The sequence below is a fragment of the Melanaphis sacchari genome, unplaced genomic scaffold (assembly GCF_002803265.2).
Source record: "Melanaphis sacchari strain LSU unplaced genomic scaffold, SCAv2.0 Contig11_pilon_pilon, whole genome shotgun sequence".
Lineage (NCBI taxonomy): Eukaryota > Metazoa > Arthropoda > Insecta > Hemiptera > Aphididae > Melanaphis > Melanaphis sacchari.
The window spans coordinates 6,568,418-6,586,335 of record NW_020270469.1 but is presented as its reverse complement, the minus strand read 5'-3'; the positions used below and the strand labels follow the sequence as shown (position 1 = coordinate 6,586,335).

General features: G+C 25.8%; 1 protein-coding gene across 2 annotated transcripts in view; it reads right to left on the bottom strand.

Annotated features, from left to right (window-relative positions):
* Positions 1–17,918, bottom strand: part of LOC112604223 (discoidin domain-containing receptor 2-like) — a 159,572-nt gene that overhangs the window by 19,474 nt on the left and 122,180 nt on the right. For both annotated transcript variants that reach the window (XM_025353159.1, XM_025353160.1), the window contains 2 exons: positions 7,257–7,433; positions 3,842–3,975 (listed from right to left, as the gene is read on the bottom strand). In XM_025353159.1, the coding sequence (XP_025208944.1) occupies positions 3,842–3,975; positions 7,257–7,433 (311 nt within the window). The remainder of the gene's footprint in view (positions 1–3,841; positions 3,976–7,256; positions 7,434–17,918) is intronic.

The window sequence follows — 17,918 nt, the reverse complement described above, 5'->3', positions numbered from 1 at the left end:
TTTTCTATTTATTATTGATAAAATATTGATGATGATGATATATCATCAATACCACACACATACCACACACACAATAATACAAATAATAATAAACACACACTACACTAATAATAATAAACACTACATACAAATACACAATACACACACACACACACACGTTTAATAATTGCCATTACATCAACATACTGATATACATTTTCTGCATTAAAAAAAAATGAATTGTATACTAATAGTGTATACTGCAAAGATATTAAAAATATACAGAAAATTTACGGGGTGAAGTTAATGCGTGGGGTTGAATTCTGGGAAATGGCAGTAAAACAAAAACAAACTACTAATCTGAAATTATGAAACGCTAATATTAAACTATATTTTTAAATAATACTATTTAATACTTTTTAGTATATTTGTGTTAATCGATAGTCAAATAAATTACATGTAAGCCCGCACAATTAAAATTGCGCAATAACTATTGTTATTTGGATAATGGGCGCATAAACAATATTAAATGTATTTAACATTTTGCTTTTAAATATTTCGATGTACATATTTGTTTGTAGATTTTTTAAGTTATAAACGGACTTTAAACTTTATTATTAATAATAAAAATTGTTAACATTCTAACTAATTATTTATCTTTGTAACTATTGTGTCAGGTAGACGTTTCATTGTTGTTTATTTTTCAGCTAAAATTCTTCAACTTTTTGTTTTACTAAATGGCGCAGTTAGTAATATAATAATTTTAAATAATTTTGGTATCATAGTTTGTATAATACGAAATGTATGCATTGTACGTTTTGATTAATTATGGTTTCCGTAATTTATGTTATATACCTACTTATTGTATTGTTATACTATACTAAAAACTAAGAAATGATAAATGTCAGAGTTTTAATTATGACAAATAGAACGTGATGAGAACTTATAAACTATTATCTACTATCATATCATCGTGTGTGGGTTGGTTTATGATATATCTACTCTGTTTTTAAAGTAGTAAATGGTCATCATGATATAGTATCGAATTTAATTTGTTTAATATTTACCTGAAATTTAAAGCTTTAGTAATATTCCTATGAGTGAATCAAAGGTTTATTGTATATTTATATGATTTACTTGAAACAGAATATATTGTATTAATATAACTGGTTATTAATTTAATGATATATACAATATAAATAATGGTACTATAAATGTTTATAAAATCGTAACATATTATTTCAAAATAAATTATAAAATAAAATTTTAAAATGTTTTGTATTTATTAGTTATTACTTAGTATTTCCACTTAATATTGTTTAATAATTATTTCAAACTACATTAGTATAAAACTATGGTAGTATTATAATTCATTATTATTAGCATGAGTCATTAATAATTAAATGAAAATATTCAAATATAATATATTTTAACAAATTACAAACCTTAACGTTATTATTTGGATAAAAAAAAAAAAAAAACGAATTTTGAAGATAATAGTGATATAGTATTTTATAACGTTATATTTTTCTTAAAATCATTGACATATTTTACAAAAAGTGAAATTTTTTATTTGAAATACTAAACTCTTACTTACAAGGTTATATGTAACAATAATGGGAATAAAGAAATATAAAATGATCCAAAATATAATAAATATATAAAGGTCCTTATGATAAATATATGAAGCTATAATTAGTAAGTAATGAAATAATGACTAATGATAAATTCATTTTTCAAAATAATTTAAGAACTAAATGTTTATAAAAAAAAAAAATGATAAATGTTATTAAAAAGGTATATAATATTTTAATTCAATTTAATTTAGGTTACACAAACATTCATAATTATTATGTAAAAAAACTTACAAATTAATATTAGTGCGACTCTCTATAATAATATAAGTGTTATTCCGTCGAAAATTAACAATATTAACGCATTTTTAATTGTATTAAACAAATTATTACATCATTATTCTTTGTTCTTTAGAAACTGCTATTAAAATATTAAGTAGTTTGTATGGAATAAAAATGATAATTTATTTATTTATTGTAAATATAGAAAAAGCATAATTTTTAATTGATAAGTATTGACAGTTTAGTATTGAGTACGTGGAATGTGGACATTATACTTACTTTTACAACGTTATAATAATGATTTAATTCATTCAGTATAATCCTTTAAAGTTATAAATTTAAAGTTAAAATATTTAATTGAGCTAATCGCCTCCAGTGAATATACATTAAACAGTGATTTATACACATGTAATTGCCATAAGCCTATATTGATGATAATTGACTATTTAATACGTAAATGTACATGTTTATATATATAATGGTATATTCGTAAGATACAAGGTATTTATTTTATTTTTATCTTGAATTATTCAACACATTAGGTACCTATACTTTAGCTTTAATAGTTGTCTATTAACCCTTTCGCCCCAAATTATGTTCTGACATAAAAAAAAAAATAAAAATATTTGTTACATAATTATTTATACAAGTGACCAAACTAAGAATTATTTTGAGTTTGAGAATTTTTTGATCACTAAGTTCTAAGTTATTGAGACATTCCATTGTAATGGCAGCTGAGCGTTAAAGATCGTGACTGTCTATGCCATCTTAATGGTAATTGGGCAAGAACGGATATAGATTTAAATAATAAATCATCTAATTTTAGTTTTTATTTTTTTTTTAAATCTTAAATATTTTATAATTAAAAAAAAATGTTTTACAAGCCAAATAAACAATATTACAAGAAGGAACGGCCAAAAACAAATTAAAAAAGCAGCGTTGATATTTATTGATAGGAAATTTATGATGATTATGATGTCCAATTGCTATTTTAATGGCATAATGTTTACGACATAATAAAATTATAGCGCTAAGTGATAATTGATAAATACAAAATCATTTCATAATATGTTAACAATATTAGTTTAGCCTCAAAAAATTAAATATGGGATTTTTAGTGCTTGTATTAGTTTGGAATTAGAAGAAAAGGTGATATAAAGAAAAAAAATGTTGATAAACAATTTTGTTATAAATTAACTTATACTATCACTTTATTTGGGTTCGTATTGATTTCTTATTATTTTTGACGTATGTGTTTACGTATAAATCAATGATTACATAGCAAAAATAATTTGAATTGAATTTGATAACGACGTTTCTTTTATTATGCCATTGAAATAGCACTGGAGACCGAAAGGGTTATAAAGGTACGATTAACGTCTCATCATAATGGGTATTTATTGTGTAATTTTGTGATATCTTTATTCTTTATTTTTCATATTTGTTTTCATAAAACGTAAGTACTTAAATATCAGTATGTGATGTTATCGGGGTTTTTTTTAAACATATTTGAAGATTCTAAAATAAATTAAAATAATTTGTTGAAGTCAACTTCGAGTCATTTTGTTGATTATATTTTTACATAATTAGGACTAAAATTTATTTTTGTATATTATGGAGTTCATTAGCACATTATTGTTGTGATTTTTCCATTGTTTTAGGTTAGCAAGTTAAAATGTGGTATGTGAACATTGCGAATACGCAGACATAATATAAGCTCAGAGTTTTCATTATCACAAGTATATATTTACACACACACACACACACACACACATTTATCCCGTTTTAAGGATGAAGAAGTTGTACAACATACTTCAACAGTACTTGAAACTTATGATTTTTATATTATTTCTAAGAGATCATTAAGCCATAACCGGCAGGTTTTCACTAGTTTTAGAATTTATTATGAAAATTCCCTTTTGTAATATAAAATGAAATAACTTTAACGTGTATTTCGAATAATAACATAAAAAACGACATTCTGAGAATTTCATAAAACAACTCACCTGTACGTTTTTGCTGAAAAAATTGTTGGTGAATATGTGCACAGCCGAAAAATTTCTTACTTCGCTAAATTCGAATATAAGTTCCACAAATCCCTTTGAGAAAGATTCTTTATGCCATCCAACCCATCCGTTACCTAAATAAAATAAAATAAAATAAAAAGAATTATTTGACAATTCCTTATGAAATTAATTTTATTATAAATTATTTAATAATATAATTTATTTAAAGTTGAGATTGAAATAAAATAAAAAAATATATTAGTAGATCATACAACATATTTATTTTGCCAATAATTTCATAATTACCTACATATTTATTCGACATTTCAAGGTATAACACTACATTGCTACAATACGTAGTATTTTATACATCATTAAAATTTAAAATAAATTTAACTTACAAAAATGAAAGATTTTTATTTATATTAATAACGACTATGTACTTAAATAGTATACTAAAATTTTTAGAACAATTTAATCATCATAAAACATTAAATTAGATAAATATTAATAAATATGATAAACAACCAAAAAAAAAAAAAAAAAATACTTTTTACTCAACGAAAGATATAATTTAGACACAAACAAATATATTTTTTATTACTTATTTTAATTCTAAGTGAAAGATAGAATTTGTTGGTTTTATAATAAGACTTTTTTACTTGTTTTTATTTTCTGTTAAATTTTTTATAACAGTAAAAAATGTTGAACAGTTCAAGGCAGTATCTTCGGAGTTTGGAGTGGAACACAAAATGTACTTTAAGTCATTTGTTTTTCGAATTTTCAAGTAGTTTTCGGAAAAAGTCACACAAAAATAGATAGTGAAATATAAGTTTTACCAACATCATGACCACTCCCTTTGAATAATTTTTCAAATTAAATGATTCATTAGTTTTACATTTTATAATAATCATTCCTGTGGTCATCATGATTTCAGATTATTTCATCTTATATTATTTTAAAACTATTATCTTGTATTTTTATGATACAAATATATGTTAATAACTATAAATCATATTATTGTATTATTGTATGCACTATGCACATTTAATAAAAACCATGAGAATAGTGTTATACATAAAACTTTTATTATGGTTATAATACATTTTTACTTACAAATAGATGCATTGATATTCAGTATTAGATTATTATATTTAGACATGTATTTTTTTAAACCTATAATATCCTAAAGTATTTAATATTTTAATCAATGCGCTAAATATAATATTTAAATGTGTAAAAAACTATGTGGCTGCCTATTGTGTAATCCACAACACAAATATAAATATATAATATACATACAATAAGAGTGAAAATAATAACTTTTTAAGATACAAATTACAATATGTTTTATTTTAATATTTTTTTTTCAACGGGAAGCATTTAGGAATTTACCTGTTCGTATACCTTTTTTTGACGAGAGCCGTTTAGAATCCGACGATATAAATATTATAAATAATATGTCTACATAGTGTTTATAGTAAAATTCAATGATAATCATTTATTAGAGTCATTGAAAAACTTTTTACAAAATTTTAATGACATGTCGCTTTTTATTTTTCTTATACTATAATTATTATTACTGTTCCAATTGCACCAGAAAAGTAACGATAAAATTGGTTATAATTTTTATATTATTATGTTTAAGTGTGAATTTAATTTTAATTTTTTCTCTCGCCACGGACATTTAGGTATAAATCATTTTGCAAGTTTGTGTGTGATACAGTCACGATGGTTTATACTTATAATATGCCACTGTATTGTGTAAACTTATTATGACCCTTGCCCCGCTACAGTTATTATGGTTTTTACATTATAAAATATACATTGTATTAAAAATTTCAATGATGTATATATACGTTATAATTATATTATGTATATTAAAAAAAAAAAAAAAAAATAATAAAATAAAAAAAAATGGGGAGGGATGTAGTAGAAGGCTCAAGGGTTAAAGTTAAATAACTCTTAGAATGTGGCTGTGACGTGGTGCGGAGTAGAAGGGAGCCCACAGTCATTACCCGTTGTTCCATTAGTATAGTTTTTCCCCGATTTACTTTATCGTATTTCATGTCATGCTTGGAGAGTCGTAATATTCAAAATTATACGCATATAACATTATATATATATACATACGTATTGCATACAATATATACGTTCACCTCTATTCCGTTATAATGAACCCCTACGTTTCCGTCCAACCATCCGCCGTTGCCTTCTCCTTCACCCACATTGTACCCCGCTCACCACTTCTCGCCGATCTCCTACCCCCCATCGCTGGTGGAAAATATTATAAGGCTTTCGTTTTCCAAAGTTACGCACGTTTATTTGTTATTGTTATTGCCGGGGATTTTGAAACATGAATTATTATTTATATACACGCGGAGACTGCAGCAGAACGCGTGCAAGTTTCCTGGGGCTTATTAAAATGTTCATATCATTAGCTTTTACAAACGTCACATTCCGCCAGCACAAACCGGCTGCGCTTCAAAAGTTTAGCGCGCGGCAAAAATATTAATTGAATAAAATGGCCCACTGCCGTCACTCCTGCAGATGCCCGCGATGTTAATAACGATCATAATAATAATATATGCGAAGAATATGCTATATACTTATACTGTAAAATATTCTCTATACTAATATTGAAATAAGTGTCTATTATCATGATGATAATCATGATAATCATCATCATCATCGTCATCGTAGCTGTTGTTCTTTATGGTAAACGCTAATATATATATTATTGTTATTAATATGACTACTTTATACTTTCTGCCATCGAACACAGTACAGCTGAGGAGGTAAAATTATTATTCGACAACGAGCTATAAAATTAGACAGATATAATATAAATGCGCGTAATATATATATATATAACAATGGGTCGTTCGTGAGCGATTACGTATAAGAACGCTGCTGTCGCTTGGATTAATAATACGTGCTTACCGTTCCTGGATAATATATTTTGGAAGATGAGGTTTTACTTTTTGGTATATTTTATCGGTTAAACGGATGCCATTATATTGCATCATAAAATTTACAGATTAGATTAATTAAATTTATTATACGGGTATTAGTCACAATAAAGTACCAGTGGTGCACCGTAGTCAAAAATTGTTATTACTTTAAAGTTGAGCATTTAATTCATATATTTAATGCGTATATGCAATATAAACATTGATGACAATATAATATAATCATTAAAATAATAAAAAAACCACGGTTTTGTTAATCACACAGATTTAATTGATATGTATTATAATTGAAATATTTTATCGAATAATTATAAAATCATTTATTAATCATAAAAGTTATACTTTGTTATTTTCATAGTGTTGTACCATAATAATTCAGTTCATAAGATGCTTTTGAATAGTTCAATATAAAACTTAGTGTTTTTATAGTAGTATTGTGTTACCTTTTCCGTAACCGATATCCATTTTATAGTTGTCCTCTCCGCGCACACCGTCGACCAAACGTCCGAGACCTCCTTGAATTTTGTCACCACGTACCACACCGTCATACGAAAGGTCTGATACGTCCGTAATATCACTTGCAGGTCCGTCCAACGGGATCGTATAGCTAATTATTCCGTCTGAAAAAATATATTCAATTATTATGATATATAATTGCAATTTACTGTAGTGGTGGAAGTACGCTGTTATCATAATCGCGTGATGAATTTTTATAAGAGATTGTGATGTTTTGTACACAAAGATGATAACTTCGAATCATACGAAGATATATGTATTTATACACCAGACTCACGTCGCATACGCCAAAAACGGTCCCGACCTTTCTGTGAAAAGGTGGTTCGAGGATATAACAATAATATGCACATGACGGGTTTGGAATTTCTACGGTAGCTAAAACCTTCCTAAATAATATATGGGGAACGGAGGGAAACGTGGTGAGCCCGTGAGTGATGAACGCCCTGAATGTTTTTATGAAAATAATATATTGTATTGGCGTGCGGACATCACTATCTATCCCATATATATTATTAATACACACACACCTTGAAATATTGATAGTTTGTTTATTAAAAACGAAATACAAAAAATTATCCGAGCAGCCGGAAAGTTTTACATAAAAAGTTATTGGTAAAAGAGAGGACCATAATGATGGCAGTTTTTTTTTCAGAAAAACAAACTTATATGATGTACATAATTACATACGAATTTACATTGCATCGTCAAACGGAAAATACCAATTAACAAGTATTGTCAATATGATTTAATACCTAAAAACCAAAAACGCGTCCATCATTATGTCCGAATGGTGAAATAACACTATACAAATATACATAATATATGGCGTGTGTACGTCAGCAGGAAAAAGGTCATGAGTTCGCGTGACGGGACCGCGAAAGAGAACATTCCACAGCGTTGTCCAGTTACATAATGATCGTTATAGTAGATTATTGTAGTGAGAGTGGAGTAGAAGTGTTACGTTTTGATGAGTATTTTTTATTGAGAGAAAATAAACATACAAACACTATACTGTATATTATTAAATACTATATATCACAGATCCACCTGGTACGAGAAAAGGTTTATTTTCCTAAAATTTCGTGACGGGCGCAATATGTATGTATTAAAACGTATACAATATACATAACTTTAAATTGTACATAGCACGAACATACAGTATTTTGTGTTAACAATGATATTGGTCTTAACGTGTTTTTAAAATTTATCATCAATCATATCCCATTGAATTCTTATGAATAAATTAATTTTTAAATAAATATAAAACTACAATTTCATTTAATATTTATTAATATTTGTTTATTTACTTGAACAACATCGTAATAAGATTATTGATACATTTGGGTATAAAATATATACCTGACGCAGTAACGGAGTATAAAAATATATTAAAAATGTAATAGTTTATATAATAGCAAACATTTGATGTTATATACTTGTTTTATTCGTCTTGTAACGTAGTACGAGCATGGTCTATGAACAGTTTTCGAAAAGCATTTCACCCGTAAAACTCGGGTTACATAAATAACAATTGTACGGAAGTATATTATTTTAGTATATAATGTACATGTAAATACGGGTCTTTAAAGGTATAAAATATATATTTTAATATAATATTATACAACACTAGTTTATCGGCCGCTACTTTCAACCCTAACCGACGGTAAGAACACGCACACTTCTTCAATGGCACATGGATTAAGTATATATGAACCTATTTCGTGGTAATGACGGTATGTAATAGAATGTTGGTGCAAATGACCGATCTAGGAAAGTCACTGCACGTTCCATTTCTAAGAGGAGAAGGCGAGATTAGTGGGTTAGGGGATGATTGGACGTTTGGAGGGTGGGAAGTTCGTTGTGGGATGTATGTCATAAGCGTCCGAGAGAGGACTAAGAAACGGTGGTATCGACGCCATTGGTCGTTGTAGTTTGTAGGTATATGTAATAATATATTAAATTCTTCAAAGCTATCGTATTTGTATGTATAAAACCCAAACTTCAAGGCACGTCATTATATACATCGCCGGCAACGTAATTTTGGTGTGGTTTTGCTGTTTCAAATTTTCAACGACCTCGCACAACAGCTGTCACTGAATATACTGTATAGAAAGGTTTCATCAAATACGGTGTACTTGTATCCTAGAAATGCTGTGTAGTGGTGGCAGCAAGAACTTTTTTTCTTTGAGAGAAATTGTATAATATTTTAAATACCACAGGTTCGCACTACTCCTACCATCACTATCTTCAAAACACCTTTACTGGATTTTACTGTACGCCAAAGAGACTAGCGGGAGGTTTCACGCTCCCCATATTAACTAGATTACTTTTTCATAAATTTTAGTAAATATAGAGTGTACGTTTATACATAAAATAATATTATTTATTCATGAGAAATAAATTTACTATGAGCTATACAATCAGCAATAATCTCGATGTAGACCCCACGTGGATGTATAGTAAACCTGGCTGTAATTTGAGTAAGTATAAAACAATTTGGTAATAATTATGTGCATTAACCACATATTAATATATATCTGTGGTAGGTACTACACATGTTTACGTAAGTTTATAATTATAAATAATTATTTTTTAATATAATTTGAAGTCGATGCAATTTGATAGAAATCCATATATCTAGTATCTCAAACAGTTGCTTTATTGGTTCTAATAATGCCATATTATATCCTTATACCGTCTGAAAACTTCGTTTTAATGAGATGTGAATATGTGATTAATTGTATACGACTTACGGAAACTTGTTAAAAAAAAAAATATTCAAATGAAATATATAAACATGTGTGAGAAAATACATTCGTGATTAAATTTTAGTATATAATATAGTCACAACACATTATCGGAAAAATTAAAAAAAACCTACCATTGAGCAAATCAAATGTTTTTTTTTGAAATACTAAAATTTACATGGCCTATTAGAGTTATAAATATATATTGTGTGATCTGGTGTGGTGTGGTGATTGGCCTCAGTCACCAACATGTTCTGAAGTCAATCATCAGCCTGTGACTCCATTGTGCTTGAATGGGTGACCACCCGGTTTCTTAGCGACGAATCTATGGCCCACACATAAATACACTTGTTCTATAATCCTACAAGAAACTCAAAAATCTATCGTGCCCTATTAAAGCTAATGGTCTTAGTTTCCGGGCTTAAAATCAATAAAAATAAATATATATATATATATATATTATGATATATATCTATTTAATTTCAATAAAACTTATATAAAAATATAAATGTAGATCTTATTATACCGTTTTATAATAGTGCATTTATAAAGAAATACAGAATTATGGTCATTCATATTTAACAATATTTTTGCAGTGTTTGTAATTATCTGAATAAAGGGGCAATGTGTGGGTGTAGGTAATAAAACGATTGCATTTTAAATGGAAACTACTGTGATATTAATGATTTCAATTTAAAAAAATGTAATCAATAGGAGGAAGATTTTTATGAACGTGTTGATACACTGTGATCTAGTATTTTAAATTAATGAAGAGTAGGTATTATTATAAGGTAGGTAAATTATTTTTGATTTTAAATTGGACGATTTTAGAATTGAAATTTTTAAGTAATAATAGAATATAAACATAGGTTTATCACTTATAATCCATAGAAAAATATGATAAATTTAAGTTTTATACAATTTCTACACAACTGTTATTAGATATTAGACATTTTCAAATAAAAATCAAAATTAATGAATATTTTTGGCAGTATCAGCTGATTCACGTTTTATAATTTAGTACATACCTTTACATTTTGTTACATAGTATATTTAATATACTATATTAGATGCATAGATGCATTAAGAAAATTATTGGTCATAATACAATCGTCATTGCAAATATTTTAATCGAGCAAATATATTTTGTAATATATTAAGTATAATATATATATAAAGTAATGTAAGGGCATAGACTCGAATCATTTTAATCATTATTTAATTACTTCAAAAAACAAATTTTACATATCATCGAATTAACTTATATTGTCGTTCATTGAAGTTTACAAATCAAAATATCATATCCGAGACTAATTGCAATATATTATGTCTACAAGTTTGTACATTAATTTAAGAGATGTGATACAAAAAATATAATTGTGACATTAATTTTTACTCCATTAAATAACTGCTTTTTGTCCATTCTATAAATTTATTTCTATAGTTTATTTCCTAAGAAACCAAGAAACTGTAAGTATAAAAAGTTAGAGATTTTCTTCGCTATAAACCGATTATTATCACGAATAATGCAGAATATATATATATATATATATAAGCACATACGTCAAGTTGTTTTTATCTACTACTAAGTTTTCTGAGAACTACAGTTGTTATCTCATACTAAGTTTTCCCAGCAAAATAGGTGAGTACATATTTTGACGTCTTAAAAACCTGCCAAGAGATTATCCATTTATTGGAGAAACTGTTTTGATTGTGATTCAAACTTGTGTGTCTTTGTCGAAGTTTGCCCCAGTAAAATATCCAAAACACTCGAAACCAGAAACAAGTCAACTTAAAGCGATAAAGGTTCAGATGTAGTGCTTAAGGGTATTTGTTATAGGACTAATCGTATCATCTATTTAATAATAACTTAGGTCATCGTTTAATTTTATACTTAAAAGTATTCAATTATATTTTGCTTAATCAGCATAATAATTTTGAAGATAATTTAATATATACCTACGTTTTAGATTTTGTAAATATTCATTTAAGTTTTATATTATTTATTTTAATTGTTTAATTCTTGTAGAACTATTAGGTATTAAAAAATGTGATTTAAAAAGTTTAGTGATAATTTTATCTTCTCTGTATGTTATATTTCTCATGTAAACTAAATCAAAATGTTTATACTGGATTTAATCATTATTTATTTATTTTTTTAATAAATTTGATTATAAAATTATTTATGTTCATTTAATATTTATAAATAAATTAGATTCAATATTTCATTAAATAATAAACGTATTTAATATTAATTAAATACATTTAATAGGTATTAATTCAACCAATAAATCTGAGTATATTGTATTAAACCCATAATGTATAGCAAATTTACTCATACTTGAAGTTATTATACAATTCAATATAATAAATAGGTGTAGGATAATAGCCAATTTGATAAAGATTATCTTTGTGATGTAGTAGTTTTTAATATAGAATAAGACTATATATGCAACCAAGATTCAAAATTATATCTTTTTTTTTTTTTTTGTTCTTTATTTGAGTTAAACAATCTAAACAAATTATGTATAATAAGCTTAAGTGTCAACAAAATTAAGGTTACAGCCAGAAAACATGAAGGAAAAGCCGCCCAATGGCGACACTCCAGCAAAATTATATAACTGAAAATAATAGTAGGATTATATTTTTAAAATAAGCTATATGATTAATTTTTTTTTTTTTATTACAGTTTTAAAATGTCAAGTTCACCATATCATAATATAATAATTATTAATTAACCATATTAGTATTAGTTATATCAGCGCACTTCGAATTTAAAAATAAAATAAATAATTTTGTATTTATGTAAAAAATGTAGACAGCGTATTAAGTTAAATATTCGGCTTGGGTAATTTGTTTAGATAATAATTAAAAATAAAATTTACATTTTAAATTTAATTTTTCTTCTTCTTATTAATATTATGATTCTTTTATAGGTACAAAGTTAGTAGTAAGCTGACGATATAGTTTTAACGTAAATTATAAACATATTAATATTTAATCAATAAATAAACTAGTTTACACTAAATAAAATATTAAAACGAAATGAAACTTTTTCATACGTACTAGTTAAATATTTTAACTTTAGATTTATGGCATATAATCATTACTTTTTACAGAGTTACGCAGTAAATAATTTATTAAAATATATTTAAAATTGAATGTACCCGAATGATTTTATAATCATTAATAATATATTATTTCGTGAAATTTATACAGGCTTTTCAGCAGAATTACGACGTTTAACTTTAAACTTATATTCGTTTATATTTTTCTTTAATTTTAAACAATATCATTCACTAACGGTGTGGCTTTATAATTAAACTGTCAGAAACTTAAGCTCAATAGCTTCACTGAATGGAAAATCGAACATAACCTCTTAACTTCCAGTTTTAATGATAATGGTAGAAAAAATTTAATTTTCAAATGTCAATCAATATGCATTTAATTTCCGAGTCATCCAGATAGAAAAGTTAATATAGATATATATAATTTAATAATATACAAGTTTTGAATGAAACGATGGAGAAAGAATTTGAAAAGGTTTAATATAAATTCTTTAAGTACCTTCTGAAAATAAAAATAATAATAATAAAAATTACAAATAAAGAAAAAATGTCAATTCAAAAGTTTTGATATTATTACATCAATATTTTTGGCATCTTTATAAGATAATGCTTAGAGCCCCATAGTTTTCTAAAGGTCAATACCTAATAAACAACAAAATACTATTGATTTATTTTTAAATTTTAATTATTAAGCCAATATTTATTTTTTTAGTTACCATTTTGTTTATATCTTTGTGTAAGATCACTGAATTATTAAAATTTACAATTATATTAGGTTCATATTTTTACTGAATTGAAGATTCTTAAATATTTGATACATTCAATTCGGAACAAATCTACAGTAATATATTTTATTCTTGAATTTACGGCCATGACGTAGAAAAATGGCAAATGTTTATTTAATACATACCTATCTTTAATCTTATCTATATTTATTTTGACGAATATTCAGTCATTTTGAATTGTAAACTCCATATACTATGTAATGAAATTTTTATTTGGTAATTTGTTTATTGCCATCGTATTTTAAAATTGATAAATAACTAAAAATATCAATATATCTAACCTTCTTGAACATATTATATTCTTGTATTTTAAACAAATGTAATGAATTTATTTCAATGCAAGTTTTTTAATAATGTTTTTAGCATGAAGTTTGTTAAATAGTTTTTCTTTTCTTTTAAATGATCAAACTTCATGTGGAAAATGCATTTCTGATTTTTTATAATATTATAATAATATGATAATATAATATTTTGATAGTGCTAATATTTATATAATCATTAACGTAATATTTTTATTGAAATTGTAGACACTTAAATATACCAACGTTTAAGATTTATGTGTGATATCAATATTAGCGTTATTATTATAAATACATACAAATAACTTTGATCAAACACTTACGATTTTTTACTATTGCAAAAGGTCAATAAGTTGGTCATTGTATGGGTATTGTAACAGTTATAATAGAAGTTGCTTTAAGAGGCTCATAACACGGTCGTGAACCAGAAACACGGACATTTTATATTAAGTTACCCGACAAAACCAATTTGTGTTCATTGGCGAAACGGACAAGCTTAAGTCAATTATTCACTTTATTATTACCGTCTTTGGCAAATACGACCACAGTCAAAATGCCCGACGATCACCTAAATTTTCCACATAGTTTATTAATTAGCCGATTGATTAATTAGAGAGCTTTCTCCGTCAAGAACTTCGATTATCGAATTACGTCGTCTGAATTATGTAATTATTTCCGTCATTATATTATGCATGTCTTTATTTTATTTTAAGATAATATTTTTAAGTGTTCTGTCAAGTTAGCTGTAGATTTTTACAAAATTAGTTTTAGATTTTTTCATTCAGATGATAATATTCATCGATTCATTCAAACGATAATCATTATATAATATTACACTTATTACAGATATATTTGTTATATTTATATACAATATAGATATAAGTGCATGGAATTTTATTGGTTTAGCTTTATCAATTGATTATATTTACTCAAAATATGATCGTTTTATTTATTTAAAAATAAAATATTAATAAATTATGTATGGATAAACGATTTCAAATTGTTCATATCTGCGTTGGTCTTTAAAAAGAAACACGAAACACTTTTATCGCTAATTTCCTGCTAGTATTACAATTTAAATTGAAAACTACTGTTTCATTCTTTCTCTATTGATTATGGCTACCATTGTTGCCAATTAATTAAAAGCAAAAAATGTATATAATATATATACGTACATCTATTATAATGGTTTATATATATATAATTCATTAGTCGCCTAAAAGTTTGCAATCGTTGAAACAATAACACTGGATTTAAAAAATACGAAAAGAAAGAAAAAGAACCCGTCCACCGACAGGAAACTTTTCAATTACGTTTGCACGCAATGGCTAAGTTTTTCATCCTTTTTTTCTTCGACTTGCGATTATTCTTCTTCTTTTTATTATTGTTTATTCTGAACGATTAATATTGGTTTTGAAATTCGTCATCATAAAGTATAGTTTATTCGAACTGATCACTATACACTATAATGTAAAAAATATGGTAGTTTTAGTTAAAAAATTGTGCTTCTTATGTAAATATGTTATCGTCGAAATCTTTTTAATAATTGAATATACATAGTGAATTCTATTTAAATTTGATAGTTATTCTTATTAATGTGAAATGAAATTACTCAGTTAATAATTTATTAATAATAAATGCTATATTATACTGATATTAGTTAAAAATTCTAAAAAATAATATTTATGAATAAACAAAAATGTTTATTTAATATATTACTGTTATACGTAGTATAAATATTTTCGATTTAGAGATTTTGATTTATGATTTAATTTAAAATCAATTATAACAGATAACTTTAATTACAATTTTTAAAAGGTCAACCTAAAATATAATTTCAACATAGATTACCACATTGTTTAGGTATAATTAAATTTTCTTACTCGAGGATTTTATTTGATTTCAGTGTTTCAGTGAGTAATATTGTTAATAGAAGGTTAAACATAGGTAGTTACACTACATTAACACATTTATAATTTCATAAGTGTCTTGTGGGACTTAAGTAATTCAACACAAATTCACTTGTTACTTAATAAACTACAACAGTTAAAACACGAATGGATTTTGATATCTTTTATTAAAACAATGAATAATAATATATACTAAATTATTTTACAATCAAAGTTGATACAAAAAAAAAAAAACTCCTTTTTATTGATGTAGTATTAAATTATATAACTAATAATTAATAAAAAAATAATAATAATAAAATTTATATGAAAATGTATTTTTAATTTAAATTGTAAACCACAGTATCTATAGTGATATCATAAGAACGTACTATTTTTTTTTTTTTTTTTTTATATCAGTTAAAATTGGATAATATATTATTTATTTACATATTCGTCTATTTAATACAACGTAATATAAACGTATATAAACTATATATTTAATGTATTATATTACATAATTATTTAAGTTTTTGAATATTTATTACGTATAATATAGACTATATATTTTGTGGAACTTGAATATTTCAGATGGGAAAGGTTATCGAAAATATCACATTGATAAACACAAAATAGTTAAAAAGTAATGCAGAACTGTTTTGTGATAACGAAATGATATAAATTAATAATTTTCAAAAAGTAATATTATAGTGTAGATTAATTAAAATGAAACGTATCATCATACAATATGATATTTTAAGTGAATTAAGATGTTTTTTATTTATTTATGGAATTCGGAGTCAATTAGTCGGATCATCATGATTATTTTCAATATGTTTAATATCAGACCAACTGACCCTTTTCAACCCGATTAATATAAGCCAACACAAGCTGCATTATAATCCGTTAAGGATTTGACTGCATCAGATATACGTACCAGGCGAGGGAGAAAAAAAATTCTAACCCCAGGTAACCGTTAGGGGTCGAATACTGGTTATTATTTTGGCGTTTGCTGAAACTTTAGTACCCGGAGTAGTGTACACCGCATGGTGAAACGTGTCCAGCGTGATTAATCGAAATTCCGTTCGGTTGTTTGGTAGTAGAATATTGCGAACGCGGTGTGTTTGCAAGGGAAGAGGTAGTTGATGTTTGTTACGGGGTGAAAATGCGTAGTCGTCCATATTTTTCTATGTTTTTGTTCCAACATGGTATGTGTATAATATACTCTAAAATATATACAGGCTGCTGTAGTGGTATACAGACAGTCAGTTAGTCCAAAGCAGAATATTGCCGTCACGTACGAAATCTCGTATCCATGTATTGCATTAAGAGCCAATTTTTTCCCCTCTTTGATATTATTATATGTTATAAATTCTAAAATGAATTATTGCCGTGCCATTGAGAACCAACAAACTTAAATGAACATCCTACCGGCCTTCGTTGTGAAGTCGAACTCTGTCAAAACACTATAAGCAATAGCAACTGCAATAAATTTTTATTTGAAAATCAGAGTTATTAGAATTTTGAATGTAAATTACAAATTGCACTTACAAATATGGTTATACCTGACAAATTTATTTTCGTTTCGTATCAATGTCAATAATGCTTCGAATGTCAAGTAAACATAATTATGATTGTACATATCATATAAGAAGTCTGTACTCGTCAGAATAATACCATATTAAATACGGGTACTTACTAATTACTTAATCTAATATCTGAGCATTAAATTATTAAATAATAATTAGACAGCATAATTATACATATATATATATAGTTTGGTAAATAGCAAGCCCAATAC